This window comes from Rhinolophus sinicus, linkage group LG02 (assembly GCF_036562045.2).
Source record: "Rhinolophus sinicus isolate RSC01 linkage group LG02, ASM3656204v1, whole genome shotgun sequence".
Lineage (NCBI taxonomy): Eukaryota > Metazoa > Chordata > Mammalia > Chiroptera > Rhinolophidae > Rhinolophus > Rhinolophus sinicus.
The window spans coordinates 146,664,102-146,689,938 of NC_133752.1; the positions used below are offsets into that span (position 1 = coordinate 146,664,102).

At 54.1% G+C, this 25,837-nt stretch overlaps 1 protein-coding gene and 1 long non-coding RNA gene across 4 annotated transcripts; one reads left to right on the top strand and one right to left on the bottom strand.

The window, feature by feature from the left end:
• Positions 1–2,429: 2,429 nt before the first annotated feature.
• On the top strand, positions 2,430–22,884 carry ZNF385A (zinc finger protein 385A). Of its 3 annotated transcripts, none has more exons than XM_019724392.2 (8): positions 2,430–2,539; positions 9,081–9,217; positions 16,486–16,596; positions 18,246–18,408; positions 20,304–20,546; positions 20,912–21,081; positions 21,307–21,402; positions 21,549–22,884. In XM_019724392.2, the coding sequence occupies exons 1-8, from the start codon at positions 2,530–2,532 to the stop codon at positions 21,777–21,779; spliced, it is 1,161 nt and encodes a 386-aa protein (XP_019579951.1). In that variant the 5' UTR covers positions 2,430–2,529; the 3' UTR covers positions 21,780–22,884. The 3 variants fall into 3 exon arrangements, with proteins under 3 accessions (XP_019579951.1, XP_019579954.1, XP_019579955.1); XM_019724395.2 differs by having other exon boundaries at positions 2,475–2,539; positions 9,085–9,217; positions 21,549–21,911; XM_019724396.2 differs by lacking the exon at positions 2,430–2,539 and adding an exon at positions 7,878–7,975 and having other exon boundaries at positions 21,549–21,911.
• Positions 10,580–23,173, bottom strand: LOC141570086 (uncharacterized). The gene is made up of 2 exons (XR_012493951.1): positions 23,064–23,173; positions 10,580–10,780 (listed from the first exon to the last, which is right to left on the bottom strand). It is a non-coding gene; the product is annotated as an uncharacterized LOC141570086 (long non-coding RNA).
• Positions 23,174–25,837: the final 2,664 nt, after the last annotated feature.

Sequence of the window (25,837 nt, forward strand, 5' to 3'; positions counted from 1 at the left end):
AGCCAAACTGCAGGGACCAGATCTGAGATTTCTTACAGTATAGTGAGGAGGAAATGAGGAGGGGAAGTGGGCTGAGTATCGGCCTGGTGTCATGGGTGTGTCTATGTAGTACCTGTACCTTTGAGTCTCAGCGTGGCAAGGTCTCCTGAGGATGCATAATATAAGAAAGGAATTCTTTGCTCTCAGAAATGCCAAAGATGTAATCTAGCACCAGCCTCTCTGTCCCTGAACTGTAATCCTCAGGCTCTGGTCTGTTTCCCCTTCCAAATCCCCCAGCCCCTCCAAAGCATGTCTGCCTCCCATCTTCGAGATTTGAGTGACCCAGAGGGACATGAGAGTGGGAGTCTAGGAGGCTTGAGCCCTATCCTTATCTGTGTTGCTGGAGATGGAAAAGAGGCCCTGGAAAGGGAACAGAGCAGCTGGGGGTGCAGGGCGGGGGAGGGGGCTCAGGAGAGGCAGCTGGCAGGCGGCAAGCTGATCTGGGGGTCTCAAGTTTCTTGACATCAATTAGAGCAGCCGGCCTGGGCTCATTAGTAGCCTGGGGTGCAGGGCTCATCAATAATGAATTCACCCCCCATACTAACCACCCCCCCAGCTGTCTGCAAGGTCACCCCGCCCTCCAGCCAGCTGCCTCCCCTTAGTAAGCTAAGCAACCCCTCTTCTGAGACCTCCCTAACTCAGAGTCCCTGGGGCAAGTGTGAGAGGGGAGATAAGGCTGAAGGCAAAGGCATCGCTAGCTATCACCGATCAGCCACGCCTGATGCGGACTCTTGTTTGTTTGGAGTCCACCCAGGAAGAGAAAGAATAGGAAGAGGCAAGGAGTATATGTGGGGGTGGGTAACAAGATTTGGGGAGAAGCAGGCTTTGTGATGCTAGGGTTGGATGGCACGGTGATAGATCAATTTGGGAGCAAGAGGTCCTCCTGTGATGGGCTCGGAGACCCCATAGTCTCCACCAAGGCCAGACTTGGGCAACAAGGCCACTGTCCCCTGAGATCACTGGTCTCTAGACCAGAACAAGACCAAGGCATTGGCACCTCAGCATTCTTTTGCCCTTGAGCTGGAGCATCTTTGCAGCTGCAGAAACAGATCTTTTCTTCAAACGATCAATGGGTGAAGTCAAGAGACTGCTAAGGCCCAGAAACAGGAACTTGAACTTCCTGTACCTTCATTAGCCAGCTTGTCCCAACTTCCACGCAGAACCCAGGAATCCCAGTCCCCAGTCCCTTCCGCTTCCTAGACTATTCCAAAATTCCACTCCTGCCACGCTTCCACTGACCTCTTCCTTCCCGCTGCCACCCTCCCTAAATCCTAAGTGTTCTAGTTCCCAGTCACACCTCCTTTCCCTCTGATTGGGGTTGGCCTGAAGCTGGCTGCTTGGCATTCTGGGAAGTCTTCCTGCCACCCTCCCTCTTGGGGCAGGTACAGACAGGTCCAGGCTATAGCAGCTGCATCTTCCCCAGATACCTCACAGACTCACAGACTCCAGCCTTGCGCTTGCGTCCCAGTTGCCTGTCTCCAGCCAAGTCCTTTTGTTGGTCCTTAGAATACATCCAGTGTCCTGTACTCTTCCTCCCCACCCCCCCAACCCCCAACATTCTCCCCAGCTCATACATTCTGTCCTATCCTCCATCCTCCCCTCCATCTCACCAAATACCTCCCACCAGCCCTCTTCAATCCCATTTCACCTTAGTGGGGAGCGCACTGGGTTCAGGCCCTGGACAGATACTCCTGTCCCCACCCCAATCCTGCTTATCTCTACAAGGTTGGGCCTCAGTTCTGAATTTTCTGTTATCTTCTGGCTGCCCTAATGATCTCAGTTGCAAGGTTCCATTTCCACATCTTTGGGTCCATTGATTGCAATGTCTTCACTCAGATCTTCCCTACGGACCTAGGCATTCGGACCTCAGCCATAGATCAACCTGGCATCCATTTTCAACCCTACATTTCACCTGAGACCCAGCCCCGAGGCATCCCGCTTCAAAACGAGAGAAACAAACTAGAACCCAAACGTTCTCTGCGTGCACCACCCCCACCCTGGCTCTCACTCAGCCCATCACTTTGGAGAGCACCCAGGTGACCCACCCAACCCAGGCCCCGTTCCTCCCCAGAGTACTTAGGCGTCCCCCAGCCCACATCAGCCCGTGACCAGACTTCCCGCCCTCAGACTCAGCCCTTCCCAGGAACCCAAGCATCTCAGTTTCCAGCTTCCTCCATCACCTCGCACCGTTTTCTAGATGTCTTGTTTCCAGCCCTGGCAGGAAGGAGAGCGTAAATCCAGGAGATCCAGGGACATCAAGCAGAAGAGAAAGCTGGAGGTGACGAGGAGTCGCCAGGACGCCCCCTTATGGAACCTGCCCCGGGTGCCCGGGTCCCCCCTCCTCCCGCCTTCACCTGCTGCGGGCTCCGCCCCCGCTCCGCCTAGGCCGGCCTCTGCTCCTCCCCCGACTCCTCCCCCCGCACCCCCAGCCCGACCAGAACGGCCCCCGGGACAGAGCGACGCGGAACCCTGGGCTCCTGGGTCCCCAACATGATCCTCGGTGAGTGGGTTCTACGACTCCAGGCTCCAGGGTCCCTCAGTAGGTAACCACCCCCAACCTCCTGGCACCGCGGTGACTGCTGCCGCCCGTCAGCGACCGGTTTCCCCTCCCCCTTCATCTGGCTCCACATTTGGGGTCCCCTCTTCCCCAAGCTGCAGCTCCTCCCGATAATCTAGGGAGTGGTAAAGGGGCAGGCAGAGCCAAGTGAGACCCCCGCCCCATAATGAGAACATTGCGTATTCATGAGACTCATGAATATTATATGACAGTCTACGAGAGGCTGGGGGAGGGGTCTGGTCCTGGCCTGGTGGAGTTGAGGGAAAGGTTCTGACCCGTCTCCCCCTACCCCCAGCTCCTTCCCCCACCCTTAGCTCTGACTCTGACATCCTTCTGGGCCCAGGATAAGAGGGAAAGGAGGAAGTGGGGGGCGGGCCGGGGGAGAAGACGGTGGGTGTAGCTTCGAGGTGTGTGGTGGGAGGTGGGAACCTGAATGCTGGAGATAAGGGGGCTGGGGAGAAGAAAGGGTGGGAAACTGTCCATCCCAGGGCCCCTGCGGTTCGGATCCTGTCTCCGCAGCCATCCTGCCCAAACACGCCGGGACCTGCCCCTCTCTCTCCCTGCTCTGGCTGCCTGGGCCCTTCCCGGCTTCCTTCTTCTTCCTTCTTTCCCCACTCCCATCCCCACCCTCATCCCCACCCCTACCTTGGGTGGGGGGCACCAGAGGAGGAAGGGGGAAGGGAACGCCCGCAGGGCTCTGACAGCCCTTCAGTCACAGCCACCCCATCCTCATGACCTACATCGCATGGGAGCCCCAGGGTGGGGGAGGAGAGGGACAGATGAGCTGTGTGCTGGACTCCTCATCAGCTGGGCTCCAGGCTCCTACTTCCAAATAGTCCGCAGGCCTATTCTGTCCTCTGACCTCTGAACTCTGCCCTGGCTAGGTTGGTTCCTGGGCCCTGTTTATGTTGGGAGCCCCCCCTCAACCAGGCTCAGACACCTGTGGTCTCCGGCCCCCCACTGGGGACACCTGGCTCCATGCTGGTGCCCCAGGGCTTGCCTGGATCTTTCCTGCCTCAGCCCTCTGCTGTTTGCCTCTTTGGCTGTTTTGCTTTTCTTCTTTCATTTGACCCCTGCCGACTTCCCACTAACTGTCTTTCTCCCCATCTTCGGGCCTTCCTTCATCTCTTTCTCATCCCCCCCTGTATTTCCTCATTCTCATCACTTTACATCTGACCTGCCCCCCCCCGCCCCCCCCCCCCGCCCCGGCACCCCATCATATCTACTAAATGAATGAGGGAAGGGAGGCATGACTGACTGGTTGCCTGCCTCCTTCTCAAGGGTTTCTCTAGCAGGGAAGAGACTCTCACCCATCTACAAAGTCTACCCTAGAGTGACCCTCACCAACACACCTTGGACTCAGGTCCCTGGAGCACAGGCTCCACATTCCTCCAACCTGTGCAATCCCTATTTGCTGGCCCCACCCTGGGCGCAGGCCCCATCCTGGCTCTGGGCCCCAGAGGCAGCCTCATGCTTGTCCAGAATAGGCCAGTGTGAGCCTCATGTCCCCTGCTCAGCAGGCCATAAAGAGGAGCCCAGGGACCTGCTCCAGCCCGACAAACATCCCACGGCAGGAAGAATGCCTGGATCCACCAACTGGACCCTCACCGTATCTCCCTGGAGGACACTGTAATTAACTCCCTCCTGTACCCAGCCCACAGAGGACAAAGACGGGAAGCCTGTTGACCCACCTACCTTAGCCCTCTTTGAGGAAAGGAGAGACTGAGGAAACTGCCAGCCTGGGCTTAGACCCCACCCTCAGGGCCCATACTAAGGTTTTCAGATTATTAAAGCTGAGGTCTATTGAGTCCCTTGTGCATAATGGCCCTGCCCAGCAGGTGAAGCCCTGCCCAACCTGTCTGCTCAAGATCTAGACTGTGGGCCCAGGTTTAAGGGTGGTGGTTCTGGGCTCAGGTTCCCTGGTCCAGGTCTTTCTTACTGTCCTCGCCGACTGGGCCCCTAGTGTGGTAAAGGGGGAGAGCCCTTTCCTGTCAGGTTGTGAAAATGTCCCAGGCGTTTTTTCCTCCCTTCCCTTCCTGGCCACCTCCTCCCTTTGGCCTTGTCCCCACCCACATCTACCCCCAGGGGTTGTTAGGAATGATGTTTTGAGTAGTTGTTCATAATCACCCCCTGCTTGCTTTCATCTTTGACTTCAAAGCCTTTCCAGCCCTCAGCCTGTCTCTTGCCAAGATGGGGGAAATTGAGGCAGAAGGGGACATTTACATGGAATTTGGTCAAGAAGGCAAGACCCAAGGGTTGATTCAAGGCTCTCTCTCTCAACCCCCAATATCGGTCATTTCTCGAGAGGGAGAAGAGGCCAAAAGGCCTGAAGGTAAAAAGAGATGGATTAGAGATGAGATTCCAGTCCCGACTCCAATCCAATTTCTCCCTTGGCCCCAGAGTCTAATTCCCATTTTAACCCGGGTCTGACCTCCGTGCTTTTCACCACCTTGGGCTCTAACACAACTTGTAACCCTAATCCTGATGCCTCTCTCTCTAATCTGAATTTCATCCTGGCCCATTCTCCAGACCAACACTAACTCACAGCCCTACCCTAACACCTTTCGTGGCTCCTGTTCCTACCCAGACTGGGCCACTCCCTGAGCCAGCTCACAGCAGACACTCCCATTCTTTATCACAAGGGCTTGAAGCCCCAGACCCAACCTAAGATAGCCAAGAGGCTGGGACTCTGACCAGGCCAGAATTTCTGGGGAAGAGAGAGGAAGGAAAAGTGGGATGAAAGGAGTCAGCTGTGGCTTAGTGCTGGAGGGGAAACCTGAGCAGGATCAAAGTGCCTAGGGCTCGGTGAGGCACAGAAATGGACAGACGGACATCCATCCAAGGGTCTGAGTTCACCCCTCTAAAGTTCATTGGGAACTGTCTTTAATAAAAGATTTGGCAGTTCCCCACAGAGCTGGGTGGGGCTCTATCTGTTGAAGGTAATTACTCTAATGAGCTACCTACCCTCTGGAGTGGCCTGCCCCAGCCAGGCCTCAGCTCCTCCCTGCCCTGCCTGACATACATGTGACGCACTTGCACACACGCACTCCAGTTTGCTCTCCACCCCCTCCTCCAAACACACCTGAAACCCTCCCCTAGCCAAATGTCAGAAGCTCTGAATTTCCTACCTCATTTCCTGCTTTCCCAGACCTTACTACAGTCCTCCTTTTCCCCCTCTCGTTGTTAGTCTACCCAGAAATGTGTAGTGCTTGAAAGCCCTGTCTCTGGAGCCAGACAGGTTCAAATCCCTCACTAGCTGTGTGATCTTAGTCAAGTAACTCTCCCTCTCTGAGTTGATCGTCATCACCTATAAGATGAAGATTAATTTATTTAGCAAACATTTATTGAGCTCCCTTTGGCATGCCAGCACTGTACATGGATTCGTTCAATCCTCTCAACAACTCCATGAGGCAGGTACTGTTCTCATTTGACAAATGACAGATGAGACTGAGAGTCCGAGGAACTAAGTAGTAGTCACCCAGCTAGTGAGCAGTGGCGCCGTCCACACTGAGACGATGTAAAGTGCCTGGCATATAGTAAGTCCTCAAAAAGTGGCAACTGTTACTATTCTCAGAAAGGGGTAGGGAGGTAACTGAGGCTTGGGCTACGTGAAACCAAGAGCTCTGCTTCTGCCCACTCGTCCTATAAGCTGCTATCTGCCCCTCTCCCCACCTTAGATCTCAAAGTGGAATGGACCCAAGAATCTGAGGAGACAAGTGAATCTCCAGTTGCCCACCTTGCTTGCTTCCCTTACTTCATCCTCATTTCACCCCTTCCTCCTACTTCCCCTTCCCTCCCTCTGCCCTCCCCCCATCCTTCCAGGGCTCACGTCAGTGGAAAAGATGAGTTGCTGCCAGTCGAAACTAAGTGACTGCTCCATGTTTTCCTCCAGTCCCAGGAAATGCATGGAACTTGCTCTTCTTTCTTATCCTTGAACAAGATGGAAGCCTGCGCTCAGATCTCTGCTTCACAGTTAGACTAGAGCCCTTTGGGTTTATGCAGCGGGGAAAGAATTTGCTACAGAGTGTAACAGATCTTGATTTAAATCCCAGCTCTGATACTTATAAGCTGTGTGACATCAGTCAAGTTATTCAACTTCTCTGAACCTCAGTCTCCTCTCATGTCAAATAGGAAAAATAGTGTTCGCTACCCCATAGAATCATCACTACCTCAGAGGTTAAATGTGATAATACTCAGAATTCATTACCTGGAACATAACAGCTCCTCAATACATTGCCTTTTCTGGAACTTAGTTCTCTCCTCTGAGGTGGGTGTTTGAGAAACGGGGGCCTAGATAATCTACAGCCCCAGAAAGGGTCAAGGAACTGAGTTCTCTGGCGCTCTGGGGCGGAGCAAGTGCCAGCCCCAAACCAGCTGCTAAAGGTGGCTGCTGGGTGCCGGGGACTCTGGGAGCGCTCAGGTTTCTCTCACCATTCCTGATGCCACCCGGGGCTCATTAAGGCTGCCCTGGTCTTGTGTGCCAGGCAGGAGGGGGGTGGGGCACAGACAGGAGAAGCCATGAGGGGGCAGACCAGGAAGGGGTGATGGTCGAACTGCCCCATCTGTCTGTCGGTCCCTCTCTGCTCTCTCACTGCCTTGCTCTCTCTGTTCTGTCATTTGGTCTTTCTACCCTAGTCTCCTGTTCTGTGTCCAGCTTTTCGGCAGTGTATGTTTTTTTCCTCTCATTTTACTCTCTTCCATCTCTCCATTGTTCTCTATCCTTTTTTCTATGTGTCTATGTCCCCTTGTCAGTCACTTATTCCTGCTTCTGTCAGTCTTTCCCATTCTCTCTCATTCACACTTGTCTGTCTGTTTTCTCTCTCTCTCTCTCTCTCTCTCTCTCTCTCTCTCTCTCTCTCTCTCCCTCCCTCCCTCCCTCCCTCCCAGCTCTCCCCCTACCCCATCCCAGCTCTGAGGGAATGGACACAGGGTATACAGACCCCCAGAGGCCCAAGGGCCAAGCCAAGCATCCTGCCTTTCCTTCAACCCTTAGATATCTGGAGCCCAATTTCCCCGCACCCTTGACCCCCCCTTCCCCCCCTCCGCCTCAGGCACGCTGACCACCCAGTCCTAGCAGTGAGTGGAAGAGAGATACCCCTCCAGACCTTTCTGGACCAGCTCCCCGCCCCCAGCTGTGCCTGAGCCCTCCCCACCCCCTCCCTCTAGCCTCTGATTCCCCTAATCCCTGTTCCCCCGCCCTCCCCTCTGCCCCACTTTTGAAGGATTCTGATTGGCTGATTCTACTGACTGGACTGGGGGGGTGCTAGCAAGGGAGGGGGCAGGGGGCAGAACCAAGGGAAGGGGACGCTGTCAGGCCCAGGCCCCTGGGGGGCCAGGGCCAGGCCACTGCCTGGGGGCAGCAGGCACCAGAAACTAAAGGTATGAAAAGGGGCAGTCTCTATGGAGGGAGCAGGAAAGGATCTGGGGGGCCCTCTGCCCCAGTAAGGTCAAAGGAGGACAGGGCCAAGCTTGCAGGCTCCTGGGTTTGCCTTTGTTCCTGGGAACCCCTGTTGCTGGCAGGAGCTTGGAGCAGTGGAGGGCAGCCAGAGTTCCCCCGAGTGGTGGACAGGGAGGTCACAGAAGGGAGCTGGGCCAACCGAAGCCCAGAGGGGTCCTGAGAGCCTTTGGGCCACCTTTGGAGCCTGGTGGGGTTCCTCCTGTGACTTGCGGGGAGGAGAAGAAGGTTGGGAGGGGATAGTGGGGCGGCTGGCCTGGACTTTCATTTCCCCTTTGGGTCAGACCCAGGCATTCCCCTCCCAGAGGCTGGGTCCTGGTTCCTCCTGCTGAGCTGGAGCTGAACACTCCCTGTTATAGAGAGGAGCATGGGGGAGACAGGAAGGTTGGGAGAAGGGGCCTTGATAAAGGCTGCAGGCAGTCCACCTCCCAGAGCGAACACCGCTCACCCACTACGCACACCCAGAGATGTGGACAGTTGATTAAGAATTATGATTGGGACAAAATCAAAACTCTTTGGGGAGCCTGAAAGATTCAGTAGCCCTCCTCCAAATCTAGGCCTCAGTATTCCCCTCTGGGCAGTGGGATTAATCACCCACCTGACTCTGTTCTCCCTGGGGTGAAACCTAGCTATTGGGATTCCCTGGGGGAAAAGCAAAACCAAAAGAAGGGAGTGGCCAGGGACTCAGCGTTCCCAAGTCCTGCTGTTGGCCTGCAGAGGTCTGTGCTCTTCCTGGGTCTGTAAAATGCCTAAAGGTCTTACAGAAGGGAGGCTGGAGAAAGGGGAAGTGAAAACCACCCAGAAGGGAAGGACTGGCGTGCACCCTCCCCCAGACCCACAGGGCGCCTTGCTCCATTGCTCCGGAGCCGACAAGCAGGGGAAGTGTGTGTGCTTGGGGTAGTGGGGAGGGAAGGAGGTGTCACGCTGCTGAGTGTGGGGGCCCCAGCTGGGGAGTGGGACTGATGGGCTTGGGTGGTGCTCCTGAACTTCAATCTTCCTGCCCCACATCATGTTTTCTCTGCCTTTCAGGCAGCCTGAGCCGGGCAGGGCCCCTCCCTCTGCTACGGCAGCCCCCAATCATGCAGCCCCCACTGGACCTCAAGCAAATCCTGCCTTTCCCACTGGAGCCGGCCCCCACCCTGGGCCTCTTCAGCAACTACAGCACTGTGAGTAGCAGCCTGCGTCTTCCCCACCCTTCTGTGACCCCAGCTCTTTCTCGGGCCCATCCTTGCCCTCTTCTCCTTGTATCTAATTCCTTATCTCAACTTAGAAACCCACCTCCCTTACTTCTAGTCAATTACAAGTATTGTTGGCGATCTGGTGTACTATGGAGAACAATAACACTAATAGCTAATATTCGCTGAGGTCTTGCTGTGGGCTAGACACTGCTAGGTGTTTTCTATGAATCATCTCATCTAGTCTACCATCTAAAGAAGTAACCAGACCTAAATTGGTGATAGTGAGTACAGGGAGGGGGGAGGGATGATAGGATATCCAGAAATATAGTGATAGCAAGAAAGAGGGCATAAGCAGGGGTGTAAGCATGCCTGTTTGTAAGTTCCAGCTCTCTGCAGTTCACAGTTGGGTGAGTTGGATCAGTGGGGTAGGGCTTGGAGGGCTGGTAAAGTTGTCTAGACTTAATACAATATGAAATGGAGAGCCATTATCCATGCTTGAGCAGAGGAGCGACTTGGTAAAAGCAGTGTTCGATGAAGGTGAGTGGGGCAGCTGGATGGAAGGGAGCAGAGGCTGGAGGAGCGTAGCCAGTTAAGAGCCTATGCCAATCATGTGGGCCTACAGGGAAGCCTGGGTGCCAGACTGGGCCAGTGGTGGTGACAGTGGCAGTGTGAATGGAGAGGAAGGAAGATGGGTGAGGTGTTTCCAAGGAAATATTGACAGACCCTGGAGACCAGCTCATGTTTGGGGGTTGGGGAGAAGAGAGAGGATGAGTCAAGAACGACTTCAGGCTTCAGGCCTCTGTGATTGGGAGGAAGAAGTCACCTTGACAGGGGCAGAGGGCTGGGGAGGAAGCTGACCTGGGTTGAAGCTGCTGAACTCCCTGTAGGACGCGGTGAGTTGGTGTACCACTGGGATATTGAGCCAAGTATGTCTAACAGAAGTTGGAATTTGGGGCCTGGAGACTGGGCTAGAGCTAAAGGCTTGGAGGAAGTCAGTCTTATTCAACTCAAATAACCCACCATCAAACCGTATTCAGCTACAAACATGTACTGAGCATCAACTATGCACCAGGCACTGCAGTAGATGTTTCTATGCGTGATCTCATGTAATCTTTACCACAACCCAAAAAGGTAGACATTACTGTTCCTGATTGATAAATGGGAAGACAGGAGCTAAGGCTCAGAAAGGTTTAGTAATTTATCTAAGTTGACATAGTATGTGCCTAAGCTATGATTTGAACCCATAGCCTCTGACTCCAAATAGGGTTCTCTTGATACTACAGCTGCTTCCTCCAAATCCCTCCCAAAGAATCCAAACCAACATTTGCATTTCACTTTGAAGTTTACAAATTGATTTTCATACTTCAATCTTTATAGCAACCCTATGAGGTAGCTGTGATTTTGTCCTTGTTTTACAGGTGAGAAAATTGAGTACTGACTATAAGCAAGGCACCGTTCTAGATCCGATGGAGACATGAGGGTGAATATGATATAGTCCAATCTTGAAGGAGCTTATATTCAAGGGAGAAATATAGATACGTATGCCGTGATCTGCAAAGCAAAATAGAGGAAGAGTTAATAAAATTGTGACAGAGACACTAACAATGATTCGAGCGAACGAAAAATATATATATTTTGAGCACCTACTGTGTGCCATGCATTGTACCTGGTGTCAAGGACACAAGACTCAGTCCATGCCTTTGGGGAATTCACGGTTTAGTAGGAAATATAACAAGTTCACAATTACCCTATAGTGTGAGCAGAGATGTGTCAGAGGCATTTAGCTTGTATGGGAGTCCAAGAGGGTGTCAAGAAAGGCATGCTGAATGTGGTGGTCCCTACAGCAAGAGAGAGAGGAGAGGAAAAAGGGGTTGAACCTGCAACAGATGACGTGATTTGGGCTTTGAAGAATTAGTGGCAGCATTCTAAAAGAAGCCTTAGAGAACATTCCAGACTGAAGCAAATAGTATGAACAAGAGGTAGGAAAGAGCACTTGAGAAAGTACAATTGATTGAGTGTGACTGGAACAGAGGGTGCTGGGACTACTTTGCTCCCATGTAAATAACTGATTTACACTTACCCTTTGGTCTCCCATCATTTCCCCCATTTTATAGATCAGGAAACCATGACCCAGAGAAGTTAACTGATTTGCCCAAGGTCGCAAAGCTACTTTGTCCTCACGGGGATAATCCAGGGTTCCTGACTCCCCCAAGGTTCTTGGTTCCACTGCTTCCAATGAAGAGGAGCTATCTAAAGCCATGAGTGTGGATAAGCTTGGAGAGTGCAGCAGCGTGTTGAGCAGCACCAACTTTGGCATCTGTCAGGATATGAACTGACGTCCTAAAAGTACTGGCTGTGTGACCTTAGGCGAATTACTTAATCACTCTGAACCTCAATTTTACCAGTTGTTAAATAAGATAGTAATAGTACCAACTCACAAAGTTGTGAGAATCATATTGCAAAATCATACTGCCTAGCACAAAGTAAAATGTTCAATCAGTATTAGCTGTTATGGTTATTATGTTATTGCTATTATGTTAACTTAAGGGTGGATCAGAGAGAGAAAGGTAGTATGGCCAAGGCCTCAGCCTTGGGGAATAAGCAGAATTAGATAGTGGGAACCGGGAGGAAGCTGCAGCAAAGGAGATGGAGGGGGAGGGGACAGAACCAGGTTCCTGTAGAGTTGGAGAAGCCAAGCGAGAGAGTGTGGCGGGCTGCATCAATAGTGTCAAATTCTGCAGGGGAATGAGGACTGCAGAAAAGCTGCAGACAGGCCTTTGGCAGTACTGTGCAGCAGTTAAGAACATGGCTTTGGAGTCAGGCTGCCCAGGTTTAAATTCAAATCCCAGTTCAGCCACTTCCTAGCTTATGACCTTGGGCAAATTATTTAACCTCAGTTCTCTCATCTATAAAATGAAGATAATAATAGTACTTCGAATAGTGGTTTGAAGATTAAATTAGATAATCCATGCAAAGAGTTCAGTACAGAGGCTGGCACATTCCAAGGGCTCAACCAACATTAGGTGGTGGTGGTGGTATTATTTATGGCACAGTCTCTCCCTCCCTGGACTAACGCCTCCAGATCTCTCTCCTAATTGGGCAGTTCCTACCCCTTACACCCCCTCCCTGCATTATGTGTCCCTCTGCCCTTGGACATCCCTCACTGTCTCCCGAAGACAGCCTCTGTCTATATCCAAGACCCTGCTTCACTTATCTCTCTGCCCTAGATGGAATGGGAGGGGATGAGATCCAGAGATGAGACAGGGAATCTTAGGACCTGTCTAGAGAGGATGAGAGGGCTCCTCTGCCCTCCTGCCTCTCGTGCCCCAGTGCGGCCCCCATTGGACCGCCAGAGGGCAGCAAGTGCACGAAGCATAAATTCTTAGGGAGCCTGGTTCTCCAGCAGGTGGCGGGCGAGAGGAGGAGGTGAGGGATGGTTGGGAATGATGCCCCCAGTCTGAGGTCGGTTCTACCCTAGGCTCCAAACGTTCAGAGGAGTCACTGAGAGAGCAGTGCCTGACTCCTGCGTACCTGGGCTCGGTTTCCCGTCCCTAGTAGAGGAAGTGACATGTCAAAGGGCCCGTGTCCAGAAGAAGCAGGGGAATGATGGTCTGGTGACTAGGAAGAGAGGCTGTCAGTAGAGCACAGAAGGTCGGGGAGGAAGGGATGAAAGAAAGGAGAAATGTCCAATGTAGAGAAACAGGGTCGTCCCTGAAATGTAGAGAAACAGGGTCGTCCATAGTATAGGTGGGGACACTAGACCCAGCAAGGGTCCCTAGTGAAGGAGAACTGAAGTCATCTGTTCAATGCCCCATCGCCAGGCCGAGGTGGCCCCTCGCCAGGACTAGGTCTTCCCTGGAATGAGTGTCTGGACATGGACATCCCCTCCTCTCCTCTTTTCTCCCTAGCCCCCTTCATCCCCTCTTAGACTCTCTATCCCCGCCCCCTCCCTCTGCCCGCCCTCGGCCCCGCCTCCGGGGCGGGTCCGGTCCCGGCCGGTGCCGCCTCCCCTTCTCCGGGCTGGCCCGGCCGCACAGCCCCAAGCCACCCGGGCAACAAGAGCCGCGTCCCTGGCCTGCCCGGCCCGGCCAGGCTCGGGTCCCCCGCCCGGGACCGCCACCCCGGGCCATGGAGCCGCGGCCCCCCGGGTCCCGCAGGGTAAGCCACCCGGCCCCTCCTCTCTCCCTGGCTCCCGCCGCTGCCGCAGCGCCCCCCACCCCCACTCCATCTCCGCCCGCCCCTGCTGGGCTAGCTACCTCTCCCTTCGTCTTGTCTTCGGGTTACCCGGCCCATCCCCCACAACCGGCACGGCCCCAACCAATCTCTGGATCCCAGCTGGCGCCCCCAGACTGCTGCCACTATACTGGGTACCCCGGTCTCTGCTTCTCAGAACCTTGGAGTCCCCCAAGTCTTCAGGCTACACCTACCCTCAAATTACCGAGCCGCTCAGATCCCTCTTAACCAGCCCTGACCCCCAGCCCAGCCTCTCTCCTTCCCAGCGTCCCTCCCCCACCAGCTTCCACCTGCTCTTTGGACACCCCTCGCTCCCTCTCTTTCCTATTTCTATCCATCCTGTCTCTCAGGTCTTCCCATCCCTAAGATTCCACCCCCTTCCCATTTCACCTTTATTTGGGGGGGATGGGGAAATGGGATGGTCAAACAAGGGGCAGCAGGTGCCATCAGATAAAGGGCAATGGAAGGAAATATAATCATAGCCCCCCCTCCTGTTCCTGATCTGGTTTCCTCCCTCCCCTCCCCCTTGCCCTTCCTAATTCATTTTGCCCCAGCTTCAGGGAGCAATTCCCCTTCCTGTCTGCTGTTGGAGGGCAGGTGGGAGGGGATCGTTTTGTGGACTTTTCCAGGCAGTGTCTAGGCCAAACTCCTAGGGAAGGGGCTCTGGAGTGGAATGGGCTCTGGGAGATGCTGGCCTCCTCCCCTCCCCAGAGAGCCCTCATCTAGGTCACCAGGGCCTCTTGACCTTGGCCTGAAGCAGCACTTCAGTGGCTCACATTCCACCTGCGCAGGGATTGGGCCCATGAGCCCTCATCTTCGGCCTGGTGTTTCCTCAGTTCCTGGAGCAGAGGGTGGCAAGGACCAACCTGCCTGGGTTGCTTCCCTCTTCCCTGCCCACTCCCACCCCCGGTTGGTATTTATGGACTTAAACCTGAGGAGGGGGTTGGTTGTACAAGAGAAAAGGTTCTAACTCTGGAGAAAGGACTCAAGTGGAATAAGGACCATTCTCAGGGGTCAGATGTTGGGATGGTCAGCCCACAGGTCGTCCTCGGGGCACTGGGTCCTCAGCCACTCAGGGGAGCAGATGGGGTGATGGGGTGGGACACAGACAGAACCAAGGCCCTCTGTCTCCCCCCTTCATCCCACTCTTCTCTCCCTACTGTCTGAATCTACTTAGGTTTCCTGGCCCAGATTGGGTTTCTGTTTGGGCTGAATTCCATTCCCCACCCAGCATGTGAGGAAGCACAGGGGCTGAGGAGAACCCTGGGACAGAGTTGGGGGGTCTCTGGATAGGAAGGGCTGATACCTGGAGACTGGGAGCTGAGAACAGTCATCTACCTCCTTTTCCTGATTAAAGCCTGTCTCCAACTTGGTCTGTTTTTCTTTCTGCCAAACACATTCACACAGAAAAACACACAGCTGAAGATTACACAACCTGACCGTTCATTGCGTCGGCAGAACCCCCGACACAGAAATGTGGATACATAAGTGATAGACACACAGCCCATGACACTCCTTCCCACTCCACCCATGCACAGATTGATCACAGCCTGCCCAGACACACACACGGACACACCCATTTCTTCCCCTGTTTGGCTTTTCTTTGAATAGTCCTAGACTTCCAGAAGATGAAAAGTGAGCCCCTGCGAGGGGCTGCTTCCAGGCAAGGACAGGCCAAGACATTGACACTTGTCAGTCAGACCAATTATCTGAACCTGGTCATGGTTCCTGCCTCTGCCACTACCAAATGGGGCAGCCCATTTCACAGGGACGCTAAAGCTTCTTTCCTGACATTACCCGTGACCAGCCAGGGAGACTACTGGGGAGAGCAGAGGGGAACCAGGATGTGTGGGTTTTCCAGACTTGAGGAGGTCCCTCCTCCCCCTGCTTCACGTTCCTGTCTCTCACCAGTGTCTCATTGGGAACCATGAAGTCCTGGGCACAGGGGGGGGACTCAGCTAAGGAGCTAAGGACCCCCACGTTCCCGACAACTATGTTTTTACTTGATCCTTCTACTGGAAGATAAGATTTCAGCTCTAATTTGGTTCCATTTTTATGAGAGGTCCAAGAGGCGCACGCAACCCCGCTCAGCCTTAGCTGCACTCCAGCCTTGCCTCTCCCTGACTGCCTTCCGGGCCAGAAGGGAGGAGGACCGCACAGTGAGCAGTGCTTGTGCTTCTAGGCCCCTGGCTTCAGCCCCTGATAGCAGAAGGCCTCCGACAAAAACTCCCATCCTCTCCCCTCCTTGTGTGAACTCTTGGCAGGAGAATGCAAAGCTATCTGCTGACCCAGGGTGGGGGCAGAGACTGTTCCTAATCCCACCAAGCCCCATAGCCCTGCCCCTGGGCGCTCTGGGTCAGAAGCCCTGTGATCTGGGAGATAGAGTTCAGAAGATCTCTAGGCTGCCTCGGGCCAGCCCAGCTTCTTAGGGTCCCCCACTTACGCCCCATCATTCGCTAGAGCCACCTACTCTCTCCTGAGTGCTTTTACTTCCTCTAGAAGCTGTTGCATTACAGAGGCCCAGGGAATGAGTATGTGAAGGTAACCTGGGGCCCAAAGATGGGAAAGTGGGAAACATGTCTCCTGGGACCAGAAGTTTGGCTTAGTGGACAGTCTTGCTCGAGAGGGGAGGATAAAAAAGGTCTTAGCTGAAGGCCCTAGGATGTGGGGTGCTTTGAGACTTCCTGTCAGTGGGCCTTGGGAAGATCAGCCTGGCTGTAGGAGACAGGTCAAGGTGACAGTTGGATCTTCGTGGTATGATAGACCGAGAGGAGTCTCGTGGTGTGACCTTAGGCAAACCACTTCTACTTCCTGTCACATGGGAGCACTGGGCCAGCCAATCCCTCAGGTCCATTGTCGTGCTATGAAGATTGGGCTGCGGGGGGATGAGGGATGACAGGCTCCAAGTTTGGGACAGGGAGGAGGCTCTGGGGACTTTCGTTCAACCCAGCTGCTGCCACTGGGGGGATGATGGACATGAGTTTATGCTGGGGCTCCTGGCTCACCCCAGCCTGCCTCCACAGATGGACCCTGTGCAGAAGGCTGTGCTCTCTCACACTTTTGGGGGACCCTTGCTCAAGACCAAGCGGCCCATCATTTCCTGTAATGTCTGTCAGATCCGCTTCAATTCTCAGGTAAGAAGCCCAGCCACTCTCCCACCCAGTGAGTGGAGCAGGGCCACCCAGGGGTGTCTTGGGAGAGGACAGAGGCTGGGAACTCTGGGGGAGAGGCGGGGATTCAGGGGATGCCAGGGGGAGAGCAGGGAATAGGGTACCACAGAGGGGCAGGGGATACTAGAAGGCACTTGAGAAGGATAAGAGATGGCTGTGTGTTTCCACATGAAGTGTCAAGTCCACTAAGGATGGTCCCTCCCTCCCTTGGGGGCTGAGCAGCCCTGGCTCAGAACTTCTTGGAACATAGGTGGCCGTAAGTGTCTGGGCGGAGTGTGGCCTCTGGCCTACTGGTCCTTGGGTGCAGGGCTGAGTTAGGTCATGGGTCCCCTCCAGAGCCTGTGCCTTCCTTGGCCTCTGCTAAGCTCCTTCCCTGGCCCACCCACTTCCCTCTAACCCCCTGGCTTCCTCCTCTCTCCACCCTCCCTCCAAATCACACACAAGGCCTGGCCCCCACTTCCTCCTGTGGGACTTTCCCATGGGGAGAAGACACCCAAAACTCAGAACCTAGGTGTCTGGCCTCCCAGATTTCCTCCCTCCAAGGCTCCCTTGGGACTTCTGTTTGGGTCGAGAGGGGCCTTTGTGAGGTGCAGTTTCCAAGAGCATCCGGAGAAAAACAGCAGAGCCTCATTCTGCTGAGTAGGGGAAAATAAAGAATGTTCTGTTTTTCTACCCAGTCCACGCATGTACACACCATGCTGCCAGGCTTTGCACACCACCGCGCCATCCTTGGACTGTCAGTCTTCTTTTTCTGCCTAGCCACACCTTTTATTTCTATTCTATTCCTGTCTTGGTGACTTTGTGGTTCTAGGATTGTATGTTCTTAGCAGGAGGTGCACATGGTGGAGGGTGGAGCTAGGAGCAACCCAGCTTTAGGCCTCCCCTTCACCTCAGCCATAGGCATCCCATTTGCCAACCCTGGCTCCACTCACTGGTGGAGGGTAGAAGAGGGAAGGGTGGGGCAGGGGGACCCAATAGCAGGCAGCCCTCCCCTCTTTTTTCCCTTCCCTTCCCTCCCCAACCAAGCAGTTCTGTTTTGACAGCTGTCTCTGCTGCTGTCTCTGTCTCCAGAGCTGGGCTTGAGGCCAGGGTCCTCCAGGGTGTCTGCAGAAGTTTCAGGAAAAATGAAACCCAGGGGGGAGTAGTCAGTGTAGATCCCAGGCCTCAGAGCTCCTGGGAGTCCCAGACTGAGGGTGCAAGCAGCAAAGCCTGGATCCCGGGGCCAGCGGACACAGGACCAGAGTCTAAGAGGATGCTAACGTGCTGGATTGCTAGGCCCCTCCCATTGCGGATTCTGTAGGTGTGGGATCCTTCTCCCTCACCTCAGGATTAGGTGGGGAGCCTGACACAGCAACCAGGCCCTCCCTGGGGGTGGTAGTGGGGTGGAGCCTGGGCTAGGTAGGGATCCAGGTTCCCAGTGACTCAAACTTGAGAGGCTATTCCGAGCCTCAGGAATAAGCAGTGCTCCTCGGAGTGGGGCTTTACATCTCACTGGTGTAGGGAGAGATTCGCTGCGGCCTGCTGAGACCGCCTCAGGGCCTAAAGGAGTTCTGTGGGGAGAAGGGTCAGATGAAAAGTGATCTCAGTTTCCATTTTCTTCTCCATCCCTGAAGAGCCAGGCTGAGGCGCATTACAAGGGGAATCGCCATGCCCGAAGAGTCAAAGGCATTGAGGCTGCCAAGACCCGAGGCAGGGAGCCTAGCAGCCGGGAACCAGGAGACCCAGCTCCCCCGGGAAGCACCCCTCCAAATGGGGATGGTGTAGCCCCCCATCCAGGTGTGTCTGACTCCTCCACATTGTTCAACTGATCTGGTCTCCTCTGTTCTTCCCCACTTCCCAGAATTCTCCTCTGCTTTCATTTTTCTCTTCCTCAGCCCCCACCGCACCCCCACCTCCAGCCAAGGTGAGTCCTGGAGCCAGGCACAGAGATGAAAAATTTCCATCCTGTCACACACACCTCCCCACCCCAGCTCCTCTCAACAGAGTCCCTCCTGTCTGTCCTCCCCACCGCCCAGTGACTCAGTGAGGGGCTAGGGTGAGGCCACCTGGCAAACTTCCTCAAGAAAAAGAAAACCATCAAATCCAGAGAGAGGCTCCTTCATCTTGGGAAGAGGGACAGAGGAGAGTCAGGATGCCTGAGGCCTGCCCACTGGGGCTCCCCTCAGGGAAGACTGAGAGTCCAGGAAACCCAGGCAACTCTCTGGATGATCTTGGGTAGATCTTTTGACCTCTCTGGGCCAGAGTTTTCTTTCCTGGGAAATAGAGGAATGAGACTTTAAAATCTTAGCGATCTCTTCCAGGTTTACAAAAGGCAACTCTGAAATTCTTTTTCTCTCATGGCTAGTGGCCATTTTCAACCATACTCCCAGCCCAGAAACTGGAAAGAAGGAATATCAAGACAGTAAGATATGAGCCACCCCCACTGTGGAATTACCACATCATATGTCAGTCATGGCCAACTCCGAAGAGACCCAACACCCATTTCCTCTTTATCCTTGTCTGTCCTTCCTGTGCCACCCTAAGCAGAATGCGAACCAAACATCTGCACCCCCAGCTTGGGAACCAGGCCCTACTGTCACACCACACACACACACGCACACACCCTGCATCCCTCCAGGATGCACAGACCGCGTGGGCAGGTGAGCTGAGTTCTAACTGTGCTCTGGCTGCTTCTCAGCCTCATGATCTTGGGTTCATTTGATAACCTCTCTTGTCAAATGGGGATGATGGTGATGATGATGGTGGTGGTAGGTAGATAACATTTCTTGAATAGCACCATTCTAGATGTTTTATGCATATTAACCTCATTTAGTTCCTAGATCTCTCTAAGGAGATAATGATACCTGCCCTGCTTTTGTAAGCTATGAAGTCCTGTCCAGACTGACATGTGAGTATGCTGTCTGGATTGGAATGGACATAAAGGATGTCAGAAATGAATAAATAAAATAAAGGGAAAGATCACACTATAGACAAGCAGGGGTCAGGAGGGCCCCTTCCACCAGCTCCCTACCCCCACCACCAGCCTCCTCATGACCCGGATACTGGATCGGCTGCTGGAGCAAGAATGGGAGTACTAGAGTTTCCCCTGTACAGAGGCCAGAACCCAGCGCTGAGGCCTAGGGCCTGTGCATCTTTAATCGAGCCATGAATTATAGAGCAGCCCGCATCCCTGTCTCTTCCCTCTCCGGTTCTGCTGTTTCTGTTTCCCTTTTACCATGTCTGTGTCTGTCTATTGCGACCTCTCTTCACTCGCCCTGCCTCTGTCGCTTCCTAGAATTCTTTGGCATGTCTCCCTGAGGACTGGGCAGGACTCTGGGAAGGGGCTGACTGGGCAGGAAGCCCAGGCCAGCTGGCAGGCCATTGAGGGGTGAATCCTTGTTCCATGCCTCTCCCCCAGCTAGGTTGGCTGCCAGCTTCACCCTGAAGGGGAGGCCGGTGGGGCTGGACCACTCAGCCATTCCCAGCTTATACAGAATGAGCAATCTCACACCCAGCCTGCAGCAGCTGGACCACATCTGGCTCTGGCCCAGGGCATGAGAGCATGCATGTTGTCACAGGGTGGGGACTCCTGGGCTCTTGCCCTCCAGGAAGTGGGGGTGGGTCTCCTCCACATAAAGAATCTTCTCCAAAAGTCATCTGGGGTGACCCCTATGTTTCTCCCCCAACAACAGTTTCCGTGGAGAATGGACTGGGTCCAGCCCCAGGATCCCCAGAGAAACAGCCTGGCTCCCCATCCTCTCCCAGCATTCTGGAGACTGGTCAGGGTGCCACCAAGGTTGAAGGGGGCACTCCAGCCCCAGCTTCCCTGCCTGGGGGTAGCAAGGAAGAGGAGGAAAAGGCCAAGCGGCTGCTCTACTGTGCTCTGTGCAAGGTGGCAGTGAACTCCCTGTCCCAGCTTGAGGCACATAACAAAGGTATGACTCCCCTCCTGGTCCCACCCTCCTCCCCTGTCCTTAGCCCACTCCTGTCCCTACATCCTAACTCCCCTGGCTTCTCATATCCCTGTGCTCTCTAAGACCTACCAGCCTATCTCCCTCCCTAATCATCTCCCTCATTCCTTAGCCCTTACTTCCTCGGTCCCCCTCCCATCTTACTTCTTTTACCTATGATTGTCCCCTGACCCACCCTGTGTTTGGCTGGGAGGGTCCCAAGCGGCCTGTGGGAAAACCCCACACTTGATGCCCTCCCATATTGTAACTGGGAATGTGGGTGTTTGAAGCCTAGTAGGCTTGAAGAATTTTTCCTCCACTCCTTACCTCCTGACCTCTGTGGGTTCCAGGTACTAAGCACAAGACAATTCTGGAGGCCCGAAGTGGGCTGGGCCCCATCAAAGCTTACCCTAGGCTGGGGCCTCCCACTCCGGGGGAACCAGAGGCCCCTGCCCAGGACCGAACCTTCCACTGTGAGATATGCAACGTCAAAGTCAACTCCGAGGTCCAACTGAAACAGGTGGGTCAAAGCCCTTCCCAGGAATTCTAGGGAGTTCCACCTGCTAAGTGGGGAGGGAGAACAGGGAGTTTGGATGAGGGCTCTTTTTCAGGATCAGCCCTTGGTGCCACAGAAGGGGTGGGACCAATTGCTTGGGGTCTGATTACCGGCCACATAGCCCTACCTCCTCCTGGCAATTGCTCTTTTCCTGGTGGCTCATAGCCTCCTACCTATTGGCTCCCGCAGCACATTTCCAGCCGGCGGCACCGAGATGGAGTGGCTGGGAAGCCCAACCCACTACTGAGCCGTCACAAGAAGCCTAGGGGCGCTGCGGAGCTGGCGGTGAGGCCTGGGCGCTGGAGTATTCGGCGCTGGGGTGACCGGAGCGGGGAGGAGAAGGGGACGTGGGCCGGCACGGGGAGAGGTGAGGTTTGCAAGGCCAAAGAATGACTTCTCCTTCTTTCTTCCCGCGCCTCTCCCTGCTGCAGGGCACGCTGACTTTCTCCAAGGAGCTGCCCAAGTCCCTGGCCGGCGGCCTGCTCCCTAGCCCCCTGGCGGTGGCTGCGGTGATGGCAGCGGCAGCTGGCTCACCGCTGTCCCTGCGCCCGGCTCCAGCCGCACCTCTTCTCCAGGGGCCGCCGATCACCCACCCCCTGCTCCACCCGGCCCCCGGGCCCATCCGAACGGCGCACGGACCCATCCTTTTTTCCCCCTACTGACCTGAACCCTGAACCCCCTCCATTCAACGCCCCCACCTCCAGCCGGGACCCAGGCCTCCGGGCTCCCAGCCCGCCCCTCCTCCCGGCACTCCCTGAATGATCTCTCTCCTTCCCCCCCACCCCGAGGTACGGGGTTCCAGGAAAGGGGAGGGGTAGTGGGGGAGGGGGGCTTCAGAAGGGGGGGAATACCCCAGATCTCAGGGAACCCCGCCCCCTGCCCTTCTCTCTCCCCTAGAAAAGGGGGGGCCGTCTCACCCCGAGCCCCCTTGGAGACACCCCCCCAAAAGCCATGTACATCCAGCCCTTCCCCCCCAACCCTAGCACAAAACGGGGTTCACAAGCCATGGTCGGGGTCCGGGGGGACAGAAATGGATTTTCTTGGCAATAAGCGGACTCTGGGACTCCGGCCCCCTACCCCCAAACTGAAGCGCTTCCGTGAACACCCCCATCCTCCACAGGGGGAGGGGAGCAGGCGGGATCCTTGGTCCCTCATAAGCACTTTGGTTTTACCGCCTGCAACCTCACTGTGCCCGCCCCGCTCCATGCCCCCGCCCCTGGTCTAGCCGGGCCCTTCGCAGGGGCAGCACTTGGGGGCATCTCTGGCACTTGGGTGGGACCAAGTAGATGCCCCTACAGACCCTTCCCTCGCCTTCATCCTCCCCAGTCTGAATTCCATTCTTTTCACCAGCACCCATCGCCCGAGGGGTACCGAGGGGGGCAAGGGGTGTCCAGTCCAAGCCCACCCCCTCCTCGCCTTCCGCAAAACTGTGAGCAAAAAGCAATAGAAGCCTCGCCCCCGCCCCTCCCCTTTCCGCAGGATTCGCAGAGTCTGTAGCCTCCCCTATCCCAGCTCCTAGACCTCATGGCTGTCCCCTCCTACCAGACACCACTGTACAACTCGGGCGGGGGTGTGACCTCTCCCTCCCCCGTGGTTTCCGTATCGTCAGTCCTTCCAGCCACCTTCCCGGGATGGGGACCGGCCCCCACTGGCCTTCCCCTCCCCATCAACTCTTTCTGCTTGACAATGTAGCAACCCTGGCCCCCACCCACGTCTTACCCTTTTCCCGCTCCCTGACAATAAAGTCTGGATTCGTTGCCCTCCGTCTCCCAGACTCAGACTCTCATTTTTTATACGCTTTTTTTGGGAGCAATTCCATCAGGATATGTATCTGTATGGTGAGGGGGACCGGCACACAGGAAAGGGGTCCAGAAGAAGGAGGGGGTTAGGAAGGGGCAAGATCCGAAGCTTGAGCAAAGCGAGCAGAGGCTCCTCATCCCACTCACCCCCACTCGTCCAGCGCCAGTGTAAACTTGGCCTTGGTGAATCATTCTGAGTCCAGGTCTCGGATTGCAGCCACGGATGTTGAGAATTCTCCGCAACTCCACCAGGCGGCGCCAAGGACATGGAAAAGGAGACGCTAAGACTCCTGCGGTTTGTCTCTGATTCTAGGGAGACAGGTCTAGACCCAGTCTCAGACAAAGGAAAGAATCAAGGCTTTAGTGGGTTTCCCAGCCTTTGGTGGGAAACCCACGCCAGCGACACGCAAGTCATGGGAAGAAGTGGGGACAGGGGCTGGGAATCTGAGCTCTAGGCTCTGCTCCACCCTATATAGTGTCCTTGCATTAGTCCTTCCCCTCTCCACCTGTTTCCCCACCTGCAAAATAAGCAGGTTTGGGTCTCTTAAAAGTTCGTTGAGATTTCATGTATCCAAGACCAAAAAACTGGGACCGTGCTACTTACAGACATGCTAGAATAATTTCTCATCTGGTCCCCTTAATTGTCTGTCGGAGAGGAGAGCACACTCCTCTCTCAAATAAGGGGGGTGGGGGGCAAGGGGAGGGCGGTATCCTCTTTATCTCCAGAATTCAGTTCATCCATACACTCCCAAGAGAGCCAGTGACTCTGTGACCCCTCCCCCTAGCCCTGCTGGGTGGCAAGAAAAACAAAAAAGGCCAGCCCAGAATCCAGAATCTCTATGGGATCCTCCTGAGGTGCATCTTTGCTCACTTTCCCCTTTCTACCCACTTCCCAGTTTTGCAGAAGAAAGGAGGAGGGAAGATGATGGCTGTTAAAGAAGAAAGAGACGGGAATAGGGCCCTCCTATGACAACTTCATAGTGTGTCACCTATGAAGTTGGTGGTAGGAGTTCACTGTGGGTTCAGAAATGGAACCCAACAAGGAGTTTTGAGTTTTCCCACCCTTCTACCCCATCCATCTAGCTAAAAAAAAAAAAAAATGCAGAGAACGGAAATCCAGAAATCTGAGGGGCAAGACTGGCCCTATTGGAGAATAGGTGGGAAAAAAGCAGGGGCTGGCCCACATGTAGGGAGAGAGACAGGGGCTCAAAAGAATTAAGATTAGAGGGGCTGGGATACTAGCATGCCCCTACAAGTACCTCAAATCTAGTCTAAAACTGAATTCATGATTTACCTCTTCCCTAAACTTGCTGTGCTCCCCACATTCCCTATCTTAATACCACCATCCACCTGGAAAACTGGGATTCATCCTAGTCTTCCCTCTTTCTAACTCCTCATCCAATGAGTCATTAAATAAATCCTGGTTGACCTCTTAACAACCTATTATAGATCCTTATCACTGTTCTTTATTCCCACAACCAGTGCCCTAACCAGGACTGGCTATATAATTTGTGGAGCCCAGTGCAGAATGAAAAAGCAGGGCCCCTTGTTCAAAAAGGATCTCAAGACAGTGACTACAGAGCATTAAACCAAGCTTCTGTGCGAGTACACAGGTGGCATGTCCATGAAACTGGCCCTGGCCCTAACTCTGGCCCTCCCTGTCTCTTATCTGAACTGGTGCCTCTTTACTGCTCTCTCTCTCTTTTTTTTTTAAGGGGGCGCAAGTGGCCCATGTGGGGATCAAACCGGCAACCTTGGTATTTTTAGCACCATGTTCTAACCAACTGAGCCAAATGGCCACCCTTGTTCTCTCAGTGCCAATCTCCCCATCACCTTCAGGCTAAAACCCCAGCTCCTCAGCATGATACACAAGACCTTCCTTGTTCTCAGCCTTGCTCACCTCTCTAGGATCTTTGTTGCTCCCTACCTCATGCTCTTTGTTCACCTCTACCTAAACTTCTGTGACTCTATGCATCCTGTTCCCTTTGTCTACAATGTCCTACTTATCTCCCCCAAAACCCCTGCTCATCATTCAAAATCCAGCACAGATATCTCTCTGTGGACCCTTTCCTGACCTCCTCAACAGCTAGCTCCTTTTCTCTAAGCCCCGATACACTTTAAAGCAAGAGTTACCACTTTTTCTTAAAGGGCCAGATAGTAAATATTTAAGGTTGTGCTAGCCAAGAGGCAAAATTGAGGATATTGTGTAGGTATTTATATAACTATTCACAAATGTAACCATTTTAAAATGGAAAAAACATTGCTGGCTCATGGCCCACTCAAAAACAGATGGCAGGCTAGATTTGGCCCATAGGCCAAAGTTGGCCCACTCTTGCTTTAGAGAACCAATTAAGCATTTATGTATTTACGTGTCTGTCTCCTCTACTAGACTAGTCACAAGCCCATGTACTTTTTGTATGCCCAGTGTCTAGGTCAGGTCCAGTGAATAGTAGGCATTAAATACACATTTGTTGAGTGAATGGATGAGCCCTGTGGGGAGTGAAGCCAGAATCCTGGCTGCTCCATTTCCCACCTTTCTTCATCTTGACTCCTTTTCTCAGATGTGCTAGGATATAACATGGGACCCTCTAACTTGAACCATCTCCACGTTCTGGAGAGAGGAAAGACAGCACTCTCCCAAAACAAAGCCAAGGCTTCTGGAGTGCCTAGAGTTGTTCCTGGAATTTGGTCTTGTCCTTTGGCCCCTTGAGAAGTGGCCCAGATATTCTGTCTCCATGTCTCAACAATTCTTGGCAACAATCTTATAGGTGTTCTGCCATGCAAAGAGAGGAAGGAAACAGAGCTTGGGTCTCAGGAAGGAATGAAACAGCTTTGGGGTAAGTAGCAGGACAATTTCAACAGAGAAGACCAGTTTTCACCAGCCAAAGCAGAACGCGTAGGAACAGAGGCGGGAAGGATGT